At 43.1% G+C, this 19,124-nt stretch overlaps 1 protein-coding gene across 2 annotated transcripts in view; it reads right to left on the reverse strand.

The window, feature by feature from the left end:
- The window catches only part of LOC139393308 (AP-2 complex subunit mu), a 42,382-nt gene that overhangs the window by 15,664 nt on the left and 7,594 nt on the right, over nt 1-19,124 (reverse strand). For both annotated transcript variants that reach the window (XM_071141841.1, XM_071141840.1), the window contains exons 2-6: nt 14,479-14,590; nt 6,364-6,541; nt 6,182-6,269; nt 1,293-1,375; nt 114-249 (exon numbers count right to left, since the gene is read on the reverse strand). In XM_071141841.1, the coding sequence (XP_070997942.1) occupies nt 114-249; nt 1,293-1,375; nt 6,182-6,269; nt 6,364-6,541; nt 14,479-14,552 (559 nt within the window). In that variant the 5' untranslated portion in view covers nt 14,553-14,590. The remainder of the gene's footprint in view (nt 1-113; nt 250-1,292; nt 1,376-6,181; nt 6,270-6,363; nt 6,542-14,478; nt 14,591-19,124) is intronic.

Below are 19,124 nucleotides of genomic sequence, written 5' to 3' on the forward strand. Positions count from 1 at the left end.
TTAATTCAAGCAAGGCCCAAGACCCGAGTCCAGTGTACGTTTGTCTTTGTTGATTTGTTTCAGTACAGCAGTGTTACAAAGTCCTTGCTGCAAAACACACACATCGGTTTTACCTTGTGGGGACATCAGCAGGTTGACGCTCTCCAGCACATCCAGGAAGAGCTCGTTGCGACGGTACTTGATGCCCTCGCGACGCCAGCCGATCTGCCCAGTCACCTGACTGGTGATCTGAGACTGCTCCTCCTTGGACTGGAGACAGAGAGAGGGAGAAAAGGGAGGGATAGACAGAGGAAAAGGACAGGGAGGAGAGAAACAAGTGGTTGATAAAGAGAGGAAAAAGACAAGGAAAGAGGGTAAAAGGGAGGGATGGACAGAGAGGAAAAGGACAGGGAGGAGAGAGAAACAAGTGGTTGATAAAGAGGAAAAAGACAAGGAAAGAGGGTAAAAAGGAGGGATGCACAGAGAGGAAAAGGACAGGGAGGAGTAGAGAAAAAAAGGGATTGACAGAGAGAGGACAAGGAGGAGGAAAGAGAGAAGAGGGATGGAGAAAAAGAGAAGAGGGTAAAAGGACAGTGAGGAAGAAAAGTAGGGACAGATCAGGGAGAGAGAAAATGAGAATGTAATTTTTTATTTATTTAACCAGGCAAGTCAGTTAAGAACAAATTCTTATTTACAATGACGGCCTACCGGGGAACAGTGGGTTATCGGCCTTCTTCAGGGGCAGAACGACAAATGTTCACCGTGTCAGCTTGTGGATTCAATCCAGCAACCTTTCGGTTACTGGCCCAACGATCTAATAACCATTAGGCTACCTGTCGCCCCATGCCAGATTGTTATGCCTGTTAACACTTTTCACCTGGGTAATTCTAACGACAACTCAATCTGTAAAGTTGGACTCTGCAATATGTTGGTCATATATCCGTAAGGAGACAGTCACCCCTCTGTGCAAGTTGTTAAACAGCCGAGTCTGCCTTTAAACAACCAATCAAAAGGGAGAGTACTCACATGGTGCTGGAGAATGAAATGACCAAGGGATAAACGGCAGCCACGTAGCACAAAGACAGAGAGACAGACACCGAGAGACAGAGCGACAGAGACACACACAGAAAGCGAGCGAGCAAGAGAAAAATACATTACACAAGTCTACATCGAATTCATCACTGTCATCAGCTCTGACCGAAGCCATCCCTCATACCCAACATCAACAGCTGAAAAGGTATACTACAGTGTGACTACCACGCAGTCCAAACTGGATATGAGAGATAACTTAAAATAATGGTCATGGTGCCCACCTGGCTCTTGATGCCCGTTTGAGTGATGAAGGTCTTCAGTGCGCCAGTCTCCGAGTTCTGGGGGTAGCCAAAGTCCAGGATCTCTACAAGGGACAAGGGGACCGTGAGACCACACACTTCTGCTATGAGCTCACCAGATGGGCTCACAAAGAAACACCATCTTATTTTATGTAACCCTTATTTGACCAGGTAAATTCAGAGACCGTGTTGAACATGAGTGACGATCTGGGAAATGGTTGCAGGGGAGGAGAGGGGTTGTTTCCAACCGTTACTCTCATGAATTAAAAAAACAATATTGTCTTTCCCAAACATCATAGATCAGAAGAAAGTTGTACTTGTACGTTTAAAACATTTCCACTGCTGCATTTTCTGTATATTGCTATTCACCTAAAGAAAATGAATGTGTGGCCTGGCTGGTCTAGGGGTAGTGCCGCAGCTTCTGGCACACGTGCACAGGCAGGGCATAGGTTTTAAATCTGGCCAACTGCCTTAGACACAACCTCTCCACCTTTCACCACTAGAATTCTATGTCACTATCTGTATAAAACATTTATTTAAAAAAAATGTGAAAAGTAATTTTTGAAAAGAAAAGCAATCATAATAATATCACCAATATCTTGAGTGGATATTAGCAAGTCTGCAACGTCTGTCACCGTCACACAGCACACCTCGACATCTGCCGGCGCTATATTTTCTTTAGGTTGAGATTTTCTTGCTTAAAAGTCACAAAAATCTAAACCTAAAAAAACAACAGCACAGCAGAAAGGCTGACGGCAGCACGAGAGAACCACTTCAAGATGTGGCATGACGATTGTGTGGAATTCCTGTAAAGTTTATTAGGTTGTTGTAAAACGATTGGGGAAATAACATGCTGCAAATGAGAGCACACACACTAGGAATGGGCACAGTTATTAAACTATTCTAATATCTGAACGGATTTTAGTATTCGATTACTTTTTGTGGGAAAAAAGCCTATTTTTTCAATGAAAAGACTGTCCAAAATGAAATGATCTATGTGATATTGCTACAAGGGCTCACCCCATTTAGCCGACTAGTCGATTGTTTGCTCGATAGGTTGTTGGTCGAGCGAGATTTCTTTAGTCGAGCAGTAGCAAAAAAATAAATAATGGTGTACAAGACACCAGTCTGATTCGCGCTGAGTGGACTGACCCATTGTGGAGGTCATGAGGATGACACAGTCCACCAGTCTAAGACATATACAATTTCAGTAGCACGGTTATATTACATAAGAACAATGGTGCGACACTAATAAAAATTTGATTATAACAAATGCGCTGTCTCCCTCGTTGGATTGTGGTCGCTGTAGGTAATGTCATTATCATTAGTAGACCTTAGTATAGCAGCCTCGTATAACAACCATGTCATTATCATTAGTAGACCTTAGTATAGCAGCCTTGTATAACAACCATGTCATTATCATTAGTAGACCTTAGTATAGCAGCCTTGTATAACAACCATGGAGCTGTAGGTAATGTCATTATCATTAGTAGACCTTAGTATAGCAGCCTCGTATAACAACCATGTCATTATCATTAGTAGACCTTAGTATAGCAGCCTCGTATAACCACAAAGAAACCAAAAATTAACCTGATATCAACGTCCGGGAAAAAACGTGTTTTTCAGCGTCCTGTAAAATATATATTTTAAACATACAGAAAACACGGTTTGATCTTTCTTTCAGAAAAAAAAATTGAATCTAACTTCACCGTCTGGACAATACGTATTTAAGATCTCTTTTCAACGTAATTTTGCTTACTGGGACTATTTTAGTATTGCGGGAGGCGGCATTTTTTGTTCTTGCCTATGGCGGCAGAACGGCAAAGACCGGCTCTGGCTATAGGTCAGGCTCAATTATGCCCTACTTGGACAGGATTCGTTTTAAATGGGAGAGGTCGGGTAATGTAATTATGTGCACAAGCACAAAACACCTCAACTGTAATTTTTGTTCTATCCGAAACTGCCATGTCAGTCATTTTTACATGTCAGGAGAGTAACAATTCCAAAACCTATTGTTTGTTAGTGAACGCCAATGTCCTCTGATAATATTAGTCTCATGCGACTCGACATCCCCGTGTTTTGAGAAATGTCTGTCTGAGTTTGACAGGTGTTGCTCACGGTTTGCGCAAGAAAACAATAACTGATTGGATAAATTGACAACGGATGTTCAAGGAGGTCACTCTGTCTCGAGCAGTTACTTTTCTTTTAACATCATAAAGTCTGAGCCTGGCCCAGCTCAATCAAATCAATTGCTGGTCGACTCCCACTAGTCATTTATGTCTCTTAATAATTTAATCTAAGTGTGTGCTTAAAGCACAAGGCAAGCTCAGTGAATATAGTCGATTTGATTAAAACGCATAGGATGTATCAATATATGGAAAAATACACGATTAAAAATGTCAACCAATTGATTGATCGAAAGAACATCACTTTTTTATGTCGGGGGCAGCCCTAATTGCTACATATATAAGGATAGACCATGACAATCGAAATGTTAGTGAAAATTATTTTTATGACACTTTTTATGAGTGCACCCTATAAAAAAGACATACCGGTAGCCTACACACTTTGTAACTTGCTATTGGTCGGGCAATCAAAGCAGCACTACATTCAGAGGCTCCATGTGTCGCAAGTAAAGTGGTAGATTTCTAAATCAATTCAAAATGAAATTACAATTATGGAATGAAGTTGGCTAAATGAGAAGGAGCAGGCTACAATGATCAACCAACAGGTAAGGCTGTTTTTGTAGACAAGGACGAAGAGCGCAGCAAAATAGCCTCAATTAGCCTTGCTAGCTAGCTGGCAAGTGAAGCTAGCGTCTTTACATCGATTTGATGCTGTCAAGACAAGACAATAACAGATGAGATGATAGATAACCTATCGCTGCAATATGTGTCCTCCATCTCACACACTGGCCCCTGGCCCTATCCCGCCCCTCAAACACCCTTCTGCTAAAAACAACAAGCAGAGTGCACCGGCTCTTTCCTGAGTAGCGCCCCCATTGAAGTAAGAAAATACAGTGGGGCAAAAAAGTATTTAGTCAGCCACCAATTGTGCAAGTTCTCCCACTTAAAAAGATGAGAGAGGCCTGTAATTTTCATCATAGGTACACTTCAACTATGACAGACTAAATGAGGGAAAAAAATCCAGAAAATCACATTGTAGGATTTTTAATGAATTTATTTGCAAATTATGGTGGAAAATAAGTATTTGGTCACCTACAAACAAGCAAGATTTCTGGCTCTCAGAGACCTGTAATTTCTTCTTTAAGAGGCTCCTCTGTCCTCCACTCGTTACCTGTATTAATGGCACCTGTTTGAACTTGTTATCAGTATAAAAGACACCTGTCCACAACCTCAAAAAGTCACACTCCAAACTCCACTATGGCCAAGACCAAAGAGCTGTCAAAGGACACCAGAAACAAAATTGTAGACCTGCACCAGGCTGAGAAGACTGAATCTGCAATAGGTAAGCAGCTTGGTTTGAAGAAATCAACTGTGGGAGCAATTATTAGGAAATGGAAGACATACAAGACCACTTATAATCTCCCTCGATCTGGGGCTCCACGCAAGATCTCACCCCGTGGGGTCAAAATGATCACAAGAAAGGTGAGCAAAAATCCCAGAACAACACGGGGGGACCTAGTGAATGACCTGCAGAGAGCTGGGACCAAAGTAACAAAGCCTACCATCAGTAACACACTACGCCGCCAGGGACTCAAATCCTGCAGTGCCAGACGTGTCCCCCTGCTTAAGCCAGTACATGTCCAGGCCCATCTAAAGTTTGCTAGAGAGCATTTGGATGATCCAGAAGAAGATTGGGAGAATGTCATATGGTCAGATGAAACCAAAATATAACTTTTTGGTAAAAACTCAACTCGTCGTGTTTGGAGGACAAAGAATGCTGAGTTGCATCCAAAGAACAGCATACCTACTGTGAAGCATGGGGGTGGAAACATCATGCTTTGGGGCTGTTTTTCTGCAAGGGGACCAGGATGACTGATCCGTGTAAAGGAAAGAATGAATGGGGCCATGTATCGTGAGATTTTGAGTGAAAACCTTCCATCAGCAAGGGCATTGAAGATGAAACGTGGCTGGGTCTTTCAGCATGACAATGATCCCAAACACACCGCCCGGGCAACGAAGGAGTGGCTTCGTAAGAAGCATTTCAAGGTCCTGGAGTGGCCTAGCCAGTCTCCAGATCTCAACCCCATAGAAAATCTTTGGAGGGAGTTGAAAGTCCGTGTTGCCCAGCAACAGCCCCAAAACATCACTGCTCTAGAGGAGATCTGCATGGAGGAATGGGCCAAAATACCAGCAACAGTGTGTGAAAACCTTGTGAAGACTTACAGAAAACGTTTGACCTCTGTCATTGCCAACAAAGGGTATATAACAAAGTATTGAGATAAACTTTTGTTATTGACCAAATACTTTTTTTCCACCACAATTTGCAAATAAATTCATTAAAAATCCTACAATGTGATTTTCTGGAAATGTTTTCCTAATTTTGTCTGTCATAGTTGAAGTGTACCTATGATGAAAATTACAGGCGCCTCTCATCTTTTTAAGTGGGAGAACTTGCACAATTGGTGGCTGACTAAATACTTTTTTGCCCCACTGTATATATATCATATATAAAACATGCATTTCAATTATCGGGATATCCACATTTTTTTAAATATCATTTGAATACGGCAATCAATTCAAATGCCCATCCCTAACACACACACACACACACACACACACACACACACACACACACACACACACAGACACACACATTAGATGATTGACACATCAGCTCTGCTCTTTCAAGACGACTCTTTCCAGACGATATCCTAAAAGAGTGGCAAAAGAAAAGGCTTCCTTTACCGTCCAGCAGCTCGTAGATCAGCACAAAGTTGTTCTTGATGTTCTCCTCGCTGATCTTGCCGAAGTAGGCTGTCATGACGTCGCACATCTTAAGATGAGATAAAATAATACAGTTATTTATTAATCCCCAAGGAAGAACATTCTATTGCGCCAGCCAATACATACAACACGAATAAATATACCTTGTAGAGGAACTCGAACACCATGGCGGCGTTGACATTCTGCTTGGTGACCGCCGCCAGCCAGATGTTGGAGCGCTTGACGTGGAAGAAACTGGTGCGGGCAATGTTGGTGACCGGCGAGCGCACCTGCTGCCGTGCATGGATCACGTTCACGCGGAACGCATCCACTGCGTTGCGCCTGGATACACAAATACAGAAAAGAAAGGGAGGGGGTTGTTAGAGACATTAAAAAGCTAGACCTTGAGCAGCAAGCACACACATGGAAGAGGAACAAAGGTGTTAGAGACATTTACAGTGGGGAGAACAAGTATTTGATAAACTGACGATTTTGCAGGTTTTCCTACTTACAAAGCATGTAAAGGTCTGTAATTTTTATCATAGGTACACTTCAACTATGAGACGGAATCTAAATCAAAAATCCAGAAAATCACATTGTATGATTTTTAAGTAAATAAATTGCATGACATAAGTATTTGATCACCTACCAACCAGTAAGAATTCCAGCTCACAGACCTGTTAGATTTTCTTTAAGAAGCCCTCCTTTTCTCCACTCATTACCTGTATTAACTGCACCTGTTTGAACTCGTTACCTGTCCACACACTCAATCAAACAGACTCCAACCTCTCCACAATGGCCAAGACCAGAGAGCTGTGTAAGGACATCAGGGCTAAAATTGTAGACCTGCACAAGGCTGGGATGGGCTACAGGACAATAGGCAAGCAGCTTGGTGAGAAGGCAACAACGGTTGGCGCAATTATTAGAAAATGGAAGAAGTTCAAGATGACGGTCAATCACCCTCGGTCTGGGGTTCCATGCAAGATCTCACCTCGTGGGGCATCAATGATCATGAGGAAGGTGAGGGATCAGCCCAGAACTACACGGCAGGACCTGGTCAATGACCTGAAAAGAGCTGGGACCACAGTCTCAAAGAAAACCATTAGTAACACACTACGCCGTCATGGATTAAAATCCTGCAGCGCACGCAATGTCCCCCTGCTCAAGCCAGCGCATGTCCAGGACCGTCTGAAGTTTGCCAATGACCATCTGGATGATCCAGAGGAGGAATGGGAGACGGTCATGTGGTCTGATGAGACAAAAATAGAGCTTTTTGGTCTAAACTCCACTCGCCGTGTTTGGAGGAAGAAGAAGGATGAGTACAACTGCAAGAACACCATCCCAACTGTGAAGCATTGAGGTGGAAACATCATTCTTTGGGGATGCTTTTCTGCAAAGGGGACAGGACAACTGCACCGTATTGAGGGGAGGATGGATGGGGCCATGTATCGCGAGATCTTGGCCAACAACCTCCTTCCCTCAGTAAAAGCATTGAAGATGGGTCGTGGCTGGGTCTTCCAGCATGACAACGATCCGAAACACACAGCCAGGGCAACTAAGGAGTGGCTCCGTAAGAAGCATGTCAATGTCCTGGAGTGGCCTAGCCAGTCTCCAGACCTGAACCCAATAGAAAATCTTTGGAGGGAGCTGAAAGTCCGTATTGCCCAGTGACAGCCCCGAAACCTGAAGGATCTGGAGAAGGTCTGTATGGCGGAGTGGGCCAAAATCCCTGCTGCAGTGTGTGCAAACCTGGTCAAGAACTACAGGAAACGTATGATCTCTGTATCAAATGTTAAGTTCTGCTTTTCTGATGTATCAAATACTTATGTCATGCGATAAAATGCAAATTAATTACTTAAAAATCATACACTGATTTCTGGATTTTTGTTTTAGATTCCGTTTCTCACAGTTGAAGTGTACCTATGATACAAATTATAGACCTCTACAGTCTTTGTAAGTCGGAAAACCTGCAAAATTGGCAGTGTATCAAATACTTGTTCTCCCCACTGTAACTGTATTAGGCAAGTAAAGATATGAGATGATTGAACGTGAAAGAGGGGGAGAGTGAAAAAGGACCATGAGATGCACGGAAGAACCGGTAAAGGGGAATGTAGCCTACATCTGGAGAAAAAGAAACCCGGCTTTAATAGGGGGTTGTCACTGCAGCTGGCAGGCACTTGCAGTCAAGAGATGATCAGTTGCCAAGCAAGCATTTCATCTTACCTATTCCTACGGTAGCCAATGGACAAGACGATGGACATGGAGAGAAATGGTATCAGCAAAAAGGGTGGACAGAAACAAAAGATGAGGAGGAACAGAAGAGGGAAAGGAGATGGATAATTAAAATGGGAATCAGGGCAGAGGGTTAGGGAGAGATACACGAAAGGCGGGTGCAAGCACACCAGTGTTTCCATTAGCCGGTGTTGGGTTCTGAGAATTTAAATATACTTATTCATGTCACTGAGGGAGAAAGGGTAATGTATAACGTTTACATGATGTCAGCATATGTTATTGTTCGCCATCAGGGATCATATGGGAGGGATCCTTTTGGAGAAGAGAAAGTCTGGTACCAGTCACCATGACAGCCATGAGTTGGAGGAGTGAGCCATTTAGGCAGAGGTCAGATGAAGTGAGGAAGAACAGATATCACTAAGGTTATGTCTAGCAACAGAGATGCATTGGCTGTTCAGATGTGCAGGAGACTCAGAATAGGAGAAAGGATTAAATATCAGTGCTTGTGTGAATATGTCTTTGTCTGTTCAGCTGTTCGATCCTTTGGGATGGATAAACTTGGTTAAAGCTTTCATAATGTCCGTCGAGTTCTTACTCTGATATTTAGAACCTAACACCGGCAAAACAAAGAAAAGCTATGAAATAAAATTGTAGCAGGCATCCCGATGTCATGCTTAATTAAGCACCATTCTCTCACTCCTTATGCGCTGTCTTACGTGCATGCGCCTGCTGCGAGAGAGAGAGAGGGAGAGAGAAAAGCCCTGGCCTTTTTCATTGAGGTAAAACAAAAGACAGAGGGGGGGGGGGAGCATGCCTATAGCCTAAGAGGAATGTAGTGGACAATATCGTAGTGGGCATTTATTTTCATTATTATTATTAAACCAGCTCTTTAAATATGCACTTGTTGTGTTTCATTCTGTTGAGACATTTTTGTTGGCAAAATTAAGTGAGATCTGTCTTTTTAATTGTTTGCTCCTTATTAAGTTATATGAAAGTCAGTTGTAAATAAATAACATTAACCGATTGCTGTCATTTTTTGGGTACGGTTGGCACTAGCATTTGTTGGTAATTGCTGCAATACACTGAGTGTACAAAGCATTAGGAACACCTGCTCTTTCCTTGAGAATGAAAAGGTGAATCCGGGTGAAAGCTGTATTGATGTCACCTGTTAAATCCACTTTAATCAGTGTAGATCAGTGGTCACCAACCGGTCGATCTCCAAAGCATTCAGTCGATGGCCAAACATTTCTGTAAAAAAAACAACGATAAACCTAGCATTACAATTTTTTAAAATTAGTCTCATGCGGTTGGTGCACCTGATTCAGCTGTCCTGACGCCGGGTAGACAACGTGTGCCCATTTTACAATGAATGAGTAGGAAAGTGTATCTATAGGCTTCCCTTGTTGTTATTAGCAGCTTGGGCCTTTTTTATATTAAGGAATATTTAACTTTCTCTGGTCATAGGAGTAACAACATGAATTTGTGCATGACGCAGAAATAATGCGGTGCGACTCGAGTTGCCATCAGCTAGAAGGCGGTGTCCCCTTCTAGTCAGTGTCAACGGAGGACTCAAAAAGTGATTGACTCAAAAAAGGTTGGTGACCACTGGTGTAGATGAAGGGGAGGAGACATGTTAAAGGATTTTTAAGCCTCGAGACATGGATTGTGTGTGTGCCATCCAGAGGGTGAATGGGCAAGTAAATATTTAAGTGCCTTTGACCAGAGTATCGTAGTCCAGTGGTTGCTCCTTAAAAGTTGTGTCATACTGCAGCACACCTTGCGTGCTGCTGCAGCATTCTGTAGCAGGTTATTTATTTCTCAGACATTTCTTCTATTATTGCAAGTTATTGCTAGTTTGACCACCAGAGGGCATATTTGAGAAGCATTTGATAGTCTTCCATATTGGCATTACCAGAGAATTTAAAACCTTTCTTGTAATTACATAGTATATGGGATTGATTTTAAGAAATTTGGATTTAAGAAATTGATAAATACCATGGTGTTTCTATTCTGAGAAAAATAAAAAAATAAACCCTCAGGGTTTCTGCTAGGATGGAATGGAAAATATGGCGCTGTACAACGTGACGATCAGGAGTAGGCTACAGTATTGGAGGATTCTAAATTGTTTGCCTTCATTAGACAACTTTGTTCCAATATTTCTATAAATCAGTGATATTTATTCCCATAGTTCCCATAGACCCCACGGGGTGAGATCTTGCGTGGAGCCCCAGATCGAGGGAGATTATCAATGGTCTTGTATGTCTTCCATTTCCTAATAATTGCTCCCACAGTTGATTTCTTCAAACCAAGCTGCTTACCTTTTGCAGATTCAGTCTTCCCAGCCTGGTGCAGGTCTACAATTTTGTTTCTGGTGTCCTTTGACAGCTCTTTGGTCTTGGCCATAGTGGAGTTTGGAGTGTGACTTTTTGAGGTTGTGGACAGGTGTCTTTTATACTGATAAGTTCAAACAGGTGCCATTAATACAGGTAACGAGTGGAGGACAGAGGAGTTTCTTAAAGAAGTAGTTACAGGTCTGTGAGAGACAGAAATCAGCTTGTTTGTAGGTGACCAAATATTTATTTTCCACCATAATTTGCAAATAAATTCATTAAAAATCCTACAATGTGATTTTGTGTCTGTCATTGGTGAAGTGTACCTATGATGAAAATTACAGGCATCTCTCATCTTTTTAAGTGGGAGAACTTGCACAATTGGTGGCTGACTAAATATTTTTTTCGACATATATCGACATAACCTCAAAGGCCGCTCAGCAAGGAAGAAATCACTGCTACAAAACCGCCATAAAAAAGCCAGACTACGGTTTGCAACTGCACATGGGGACAAAGATCATACTTTTTGGATAAATGTCCTCTGGTCTGATGAAACAAAAATAGAACTGTTTGGCCATAGTGACCATCGTTGTGTTTGGATGAATAGGGGGAAGCTTGCAAGCCGAAGAACAGGCAGCATCATGTTGTTGGGGTGCTTTGCTGGCATCATGAGTTAGGAAAATGATGTTGATATATTGAAGCAACATCTCAAGACATCAGTTAAATCTTGGTCGCAAATGGGTCTTCGAAATGGACAATGACCCCAAGCATACTTCCAAAGTCGTGGCAAAATGGCTTAAGGACAACAAAGTCAAGGTATAGGAGGGGCCATCACAATTACGGCTGCTGTCCCTGTACAGGGATCAACATCAGCGGAAATTTCAGAGTGACAACTAATAGTACTCGATACAACTGAAACTTTAATTAAAACACACATGCAGGGTACTCAATTAAAGCTACACTCGTTGTGAATCTAGCCAACATGTCAGATTTTTAAAATGCTTTTCGGCGAAAGCATGAGAAGCTATTATCTGATAGCATGCAACCCCCGAAATAACCAAAGGGGACGTAAACAAAATAATTAGTGTAGCCGGCGCTACACAAAACGCAGAAATAAAATATAAAACATTCATTACCTTTGACGAGCTTCTTTGTTGGCACTCCTATATGTCCCAAACATCACAATTGGGTATTTTTTTTTATTAAATCCGTCCATGTATACGCAAAATGTCCATTTATGTCCATTTATGAAGCCCGTCTGATCCATGAAAAAGCACCGCATGCTTTTCATCCAGATGTGAAAATACTGCCCCCTGTCACCAAGAAGTTACCTAACATATTCCTCTCAATTGTATATTTTTTGCTTGACTTGTTATGACGTTATAATTACTTACATTTGCTTCCACCGTAATGTTTTGTCAGTCATCTTTTCTGAAGAAAAGTCACCAGCGACGGGTGGCATAACGTCAAATTCGTCATTGGAACCACTCTATATGATTGGTCATATGAAAACCTTGGGACCCAAATGCATAATAAGTGCTCTATCTCCCCCTTGTGGTGGTCTGGAGCAATGAAGCCGTGACGCTAAGTCCCGCGGTGTAAGCTCACAGCTTTTAAAGGAGGAACCACTGTAGGTGCCAGGTGCACCGGTTTGAGTGTGTCAAGAACTGCAGCGCTGCTAGGTTTTTCTACGCTCAACAGTTTCCCGTGTGTATCAAGAATGGTCCACCACTCAAAGGACATCCAGCCAACTTGACACAACTGTGGAAAGCATTGTAGTTAACATGGGCCAGCATCCCTGTAGAACGCTTTAAACACCTTGTAGGGTCCATGCCCTGACAAATTGAAGCTGTTCTGAGGGCAAAAGCGGGTGGAATGCAATATTAGGAAGGTGTTCCTAATGTTTTGTACTCAGTGTATAACCTGGTTTAAACCATTCCGTTGAGACATTATTTTTTGCCAAATTGAGTTCCATATGTAATGTTGTGTTTGCTGCAATATAATAGTCTGCTTGTATTGTCCCTATAAACAATGGACTTGACTTACTTTTGATATTACCCTAATAAAGTTTGAAACCTTTGTGACGGATTTGTCTGGTGTGGCTATAATTAGGCTATAGCCCTACTGCAGGCCTATGATATGAAGACAGTTGGAGTGCCGGGGCCCACTGACTGACAGTTGAACTTGAGGTGAGGAAGACCCGTTCAGGCCTACCAGAGTTACTGCTAGAATCTAACAATATAATGCTTATCTTTAAAAAAAAATATTTGGAAAGAAAATGAACGAATTTGCCTCCGTCTGTACGCATATATCTGTAAAGCAGACGCAGTAGCCTATCTGACAAGGGTAAAGAAATGCCTGTCGGTGTCGTAGCATGCTGTCAGCATATCTCTATCTTTCTGTGGCTAGGCCTAAGATTCTCTTACCATTTCTTTATATTACTATCATACATTACCAATTTTACCAATCTAACTACTAAATAACATAATGGTCATTTATTTGATGTATCTACTGATAAACTGGGTAAATCAAGATGTTGCCTAGGTCTATTCATAATACAGGTAAATGCATATTATTCAATAGGAGTGTATGCATGCATTGAGTTATTGAGCTTGTTTGAGACGATTTCGTGGGGCTACAGACAACAAACAATCCCTTCCTTCCATTTAGGACTTATTTGATTGGCAACTGCTAAGAGAACATTATTTTATTGTACTGATCAACATTTGCATAGAAGCAGCAAGCTCTTTTATAAAAGTTTACGTTGTCTCTAAGAAAGTAATGACGTCCTTCACAAGGCAGAATGTGGCTATGGAATCTAGTGGAAACCAGGCGGGAGGTGAGGGAGACGAAGTGAATGAGTTTTTGAAAAAGTTTATTAACAATGTTTTTGTATATCTTGCGTTATCACAAACATTGTACTAGGTTAGTGAATTCAGCTGTAAGCTAGCAAGGAAAGTAAGCCTACAATTAAAGCAGGAAGCTACCAGTATAGTCTCGCATTGTAAAAGTGTTCTAGCCTGTATGAACATTGTTTTGCAAACAGTAATTAACAGTTTAAACTTTTCTACATCTTCCATTATTCAAGTGTTTGTGCAGCATGGGTGGGGAGCTAACAATGCAGCCCACACAACCTAGCAATGGACGACTAAGAGGAGCAGGCACTTTGCCCTCACGCTGTAAAGGGGATGGGAAACCAGACGCTGCTGGAAGTGGTGTTGGAGGGCCAGTAGGAGGCACCCATTCCTATGGTCTAAAGAAATATCCCAACGCCCCAGGGCAGTGATTGGGGACATTTCACTGTGTAGGGTGCCGTCTTTTCGGATGGGACGTTAAACGGGTGTTCTGACTCTCTGTGGTCACTAAAGATCCCATGGCACTTATAGTAAGAGTAGAGGTGTTAGCCAGGACACCGGGGTTGAATTCCCAATCTGGCCTTCATACCATCATGGCCACTTAATCATCCCCAGTTTACAATTGGCCCATTCATCCCCCCAGGTTGTTGCTGTATATGAGAATGTGTTCTCAGTCAACTTACCTGGTAAAATAAGTGTTAATTGTTTTTTAAATAGACTTGATTCTCTCAATCATGTGAGACACATTTGACAGACGATGTTAGTACCAAACCGTATTTTTTATTTTATTTCTTTATTTATTTTTTTAATAGAAAAGTACTGAAGTCTCAGTATACCGTGCTCCACTACTCTGTGGACTTACCCTATGTCATCGCGGTAGACGCGGGAGATCAGCACCTCCCCCTTGTGGTTGTAGATGAACAATCCTCCAATCATGATGGCAGCCTCTCAGTCATAACAGGCCATGAGGATGACTGCATGGGGGAGGAGAGAGAGAGAGAGTAGGGAAGTGATCAGCAGTCAGCACAACAATATACAAATCAGAGGGGGAAAAGGCTTCTTTAGGAAACATCTTGAGTCAGAAGGAATTCAGAAATAAAATCACATATCTGACTAAAGAGGCACAGAGAGCTACTACATTCATCTAGATTCTATTAGGCAGGAAATGAGGAATAGTTTAAGAAAGTGCATGATACACAACAGGAAAAGCCCTCGATAAACTAATCCTCTTCCTTCCCACTCCTCAGGGAGACCAATAAAATAGGCCTATACCAGATTACTGCTCCTGGAAAGACATGACTATAGTTAACACACAGAAAACAAGGAGGGGAATCAGGGTGGTGTTCATTAGGTCCCAAAATGAAGAAAGCATACAAACAGGGAGGGACCTACCTAAAAAGCCAATAATTGATACATGTGTTTTGGTGCAAATAGTTTAAAACATTTTCCATTATGCGCCCTAATGAACACTACTTAGAGGAGCGATGTCATGTAGGCAAATTTGTTAACGAATTAAAAACATCTGCCATTTCATTTGACCTTCAGTTGCCATAGGAAGCACATTTCCAATTCATGTCATGATTGAGCTGAACTCTGCTCAGATTGAAGGACCCACTCCACCCCTGTTCGCCTCTCTGCCCCTCAGTATATTCAGCAGGACACATCCAAAAGCTTGCAAGGGTCCAGAGAACTAATTTGACACATATCTATTCAAACATCATGAAGCCAGACTGATAGGGTTGAGCTATGCAAGTCAGCATAATAGCCTAATCAAAATCAAATCAAATTTTATTTGTCACATACACATGGTTAGCAGATGTTAATGCGAGTATAGCGAAATGCTTGTGCTTCTAGTTCCGACAATGCAGTAATAACCAACAAGTAATCTAGCTAACAATTCCAAAACTACTACCTCAGACACAAGTGTAAAGGGGATAAAGAATATGTACATACGGATATATGAATGAGTGATGGTACAGAGCGGCATAGGCAAGATACAGTAGATGGTATTGAGTACAGTATATACATATGAGATGAGTATGTAAACAAAGTGGCATAGTTAAAGTGGCTAGTGATACATGTATTACAAAGATGCAGTAGATGATATAGAGTACAGTATATACGTATACATATGAGATGAATAATGTAGGGTATGTAAACATTATATTAGGTAGCATTGTTTAAAGTGGCTAGTGATATATTTTACATCATTTCCCATCCATTCCCATTATTAAAGTGGCTGGAGTTGAGTCAGTGTGTTGGCAGCAGCCACTCAATGTTAGTGGTGGCTGTTTAACAGTCTGATGGCCTTGAGATAGAAGCTGTTTTTCAGTCTCTCGGTCCCAGCTTTGATGCACCTGTACTGACCTCGCCTTCTGGATGATAGCGGGGTGAACAGGCAGTGGCTCGGGTGGTTGTTGTCCTTGATGATCTTTATGGCCTTCCTGTGACATCGGGTGGTGTAGGTGTCCTGGAGGGCAGGTAGTTTGCCCCCGGTGATGCGTTGTGCAGACCTCACTACCCTCTGGAGAGCCTTACGGTTGTGGGCGGAGCAGTTGCCGTACCAGGCGGTGATACAGCCCGACAGGATGCTCTCGATTGTGCATCTGTAGAAGTTTGTGAGTGCTTTTGGTGACAAGCCAAATTTCTTCAGCCTCCTGAGGTTAAGAGGCGCTGCTGCGCCTTCTTCACGATGCTGTCTGTGTGGGTGGACCAATTCAGTTTGTCTGTGATGTGTACGCCGAGGAACTTAAAACTTACTACCCTCTCCACTACTGTTCCATCAATGTGGATAGGGGGGTGTTCCCTCTGCTGTTTCCTGAAGTCCACAATCATCTCCTTAGTTTTGTTGACGTTGAGTGTGAGGTTATTTTCCTGACACCACACTCCGAGGGCCCTCACCTCCTCCCTGTAAGCCGTCTCTTCGTTGTTGGTAATCAAGCCTACCACTGTTGTGTCGTCCGCAAACTTGATGATTGAGTTGGAGGCGTGCGTGGCCACGCAGTCGAGGGTGAACAGGGAGTACAGGAGAGGGCTCAGAACGCACCCTTGTGTGGCCCCAGTGTTGAGGATCAGCAGGGTGGAGATGTTGTTGCCTACCCTCACCACCTGGGGGCGGCCCGTCAGGAAGTCCAGTACCCAGTTGCACAGGGCGGGGTCGAGACCCAGGGTCTCGAGCTTGATGACGAGCTTGGAGGGCACTATGGTGTTAAATGCCAAGCTGTAGTCGATGAACAGCTTTCTCACATAGGAATTCCTCTTGTCCAGATGGGTTAGGGCAGTGTGGTTGAGATTGAATCGTCTGTGGACCTATTTGGGCAGTAAGCAAATTGGAGTGGGTCTAGGGTGTCAGGTAGGGTGGAGGTGATATGGTCCTTGACTAGTCTCTCAAAGCACTCCATGATGACGGAAGTGAGTGCTACAGGGCGGTAGTTGTTTAGCTGAGTTAACTTAGCTTTCTTGGGAACAGGAACAATGGTGGCCCTCTTGAAGCATGTGGGAACAGCAGACTGGGATAGGGATTGATTGAATATGTCCGTAAACACACCAGCCAGCTGGTCTGCGCATGCTCTGAGGGGGCGGCTGGGGATGCCGTCTGGGCCTGCAGCCTTGCGAGGGTTGACACGTTTAAATGTTTTCCTCACGTCGGCTGCAGTGAAGGAGAGTCTGCATGTTTTGGTTGCGGGCCGTGTCAGTGGCACTGTATTGTCCTCAAAGCGGGCAAAAAAGTTATTTAGTCTGCCTGGGAGCAAGACATCCTGGGCCGTGACTGGGCTGGTTTTCTTTTTGTAATCCGTGATTGACTGTAGACCCTGCCACATACCTCGTGTCTGAGCCGTTGAATTGAGATTCTACTTTGTCTCTGTACTGACGCTTAGCTTGTTTGATTGCCTTGCGGAGGGAATAGCTACACTGTTTGTATTCGGTCATGTTTCCGGTCACCTTGCCCTGATTAAAAGCAGTGGATCGCGCTTTCAGTTTCACGCGAATGCTGCCATCAATCCACGGTTTCTGGTTTGGGAATGTTTTAATCGTTGCTATGGGAACGACATCTTCAACGTACGTTCTAATGAACTCGCTCACCGAATCAGCGTATTCGTCAATGTTGTTGTTTGATGCAATACGAAACATATCCCAGTCCACGTGATGGAAGCAGTCTTGGAGTGTGGAATAAGATTGGTCGGACCAGCGTTGAACAGACCTCAGCGCGGGAGCTTCTTGTTTTAGTTTATGTCTGTAGGCAGGGATCAACAAAATGGAGTCGTGGTCAGCTTTTCCGAAAGGAGAGCGGGGCAGGGCCTTATATGCGTCGCGGAAGTTAGAATAGCAGTGATCCAAGGTTTTTCCAGCCCTGGTTGCGCAAATCGATATGCTGATACAATTTAGGGAGTCTTGTTTTCAGATTAGCCTTGTTAAAATCCGCAGCTACAATGAATGCAGCCTCAGGATATATGGATTCCAGTTTGCAAAGAGTCAAATAAAGTTCGTTCAGAGCCATCAATGTGTCTGCTTGGGGGGAATATATATACGGCTGTGATTATAATCGAAGAGAATTCCCTTGGTAGATAATGCGGTCGACATTTGATTGTGAGGAATTCTAAAATCAGGTGAACAGAAGTACTTGAGTTCCTGTATGTTGTGGCCACACCACGTCTCGTTAACCATGAAGCAAACGCCCCCGCCCCTCTTCTTACCAGAAAGATGTTTGTTTCTGTCGGCGCGATGCGTGGAGAAACCAGCTTGCTGCACCGACTCCGATAGTGTCTCTCCAGTGAGCCATGTTTCCGTGAAGCAAAGAACGTTACAGTCTCTGATGTCCCTCTGGAATGCTACCCTTGCTCGGATTTCATCAACCTTGTTGTCAAGAGACTGGACATTGGCGAGAAGAATGCTAGAGAGTGCTGCACGATGTGCCCGTCTCCGGAGTCTGACCAGAAGACCGCTTCGTTTCCCCCTTTTACGAAGTTGTTTTTTTGGGTCGCCGGCTGGGATCCATTCCGTTGTCCTGGGTGAAAGGCAGAACACATATTCTTGGTCGTACTGATGGTGAGTTGACGCTGCTCTTATGTTCAGTAGTTCTTCTCGACTGTATGTAATGAAACCTAAGATGACCTGGGGTACCAATGTAAGAAATAACACGTAAAAAAACAAAAAACTGCATAGTTTCCTAGGAACGCGAAGCGAGGCGGCCATCTCTGTCGGCGCCGGAAGATTTAGTGTGTGTAACTGTGTGTGTGTGTGTGTGTGTGTTCCACAAGATCTGGCCTTAGGTCTCTCTCACTTCAAGGTCAAAGCATAGGAAGCAGAAAATAATGCTTGATTGGATGACTCATCTAGGCCTCTGACAGACAGTGCATTGACGATTAGCCTGACAAAATGGCAAGATCAAGACACCTTTCAACAGATCCTTATATAAAGAGACAAAAGGTCTATGGGCTTTAGAGCAGAGAGCTGTATAAAGGCCTTTGCAGACTGTACGATTTTAGCCGTCTAATGTCACGATTTTGA

The sequence above is a fragment of the Oncorhynchus clarkii genome, chromosome 33 (assembly GCF_045791955.1).
Source record: "Oncorhynchus clarkii lewisi isolate Uvic-CL-2024 chromosome 33, UVic_Ocla_1.0, whole genome shotgun sequence".
Taxonomy (NCBI): Eukaryota; Metazoa; Chordata; class Actinopteri; order Salmoniformes; family Salmonidae; genus Oncorhynchus; species Oncorhynchus clarkii.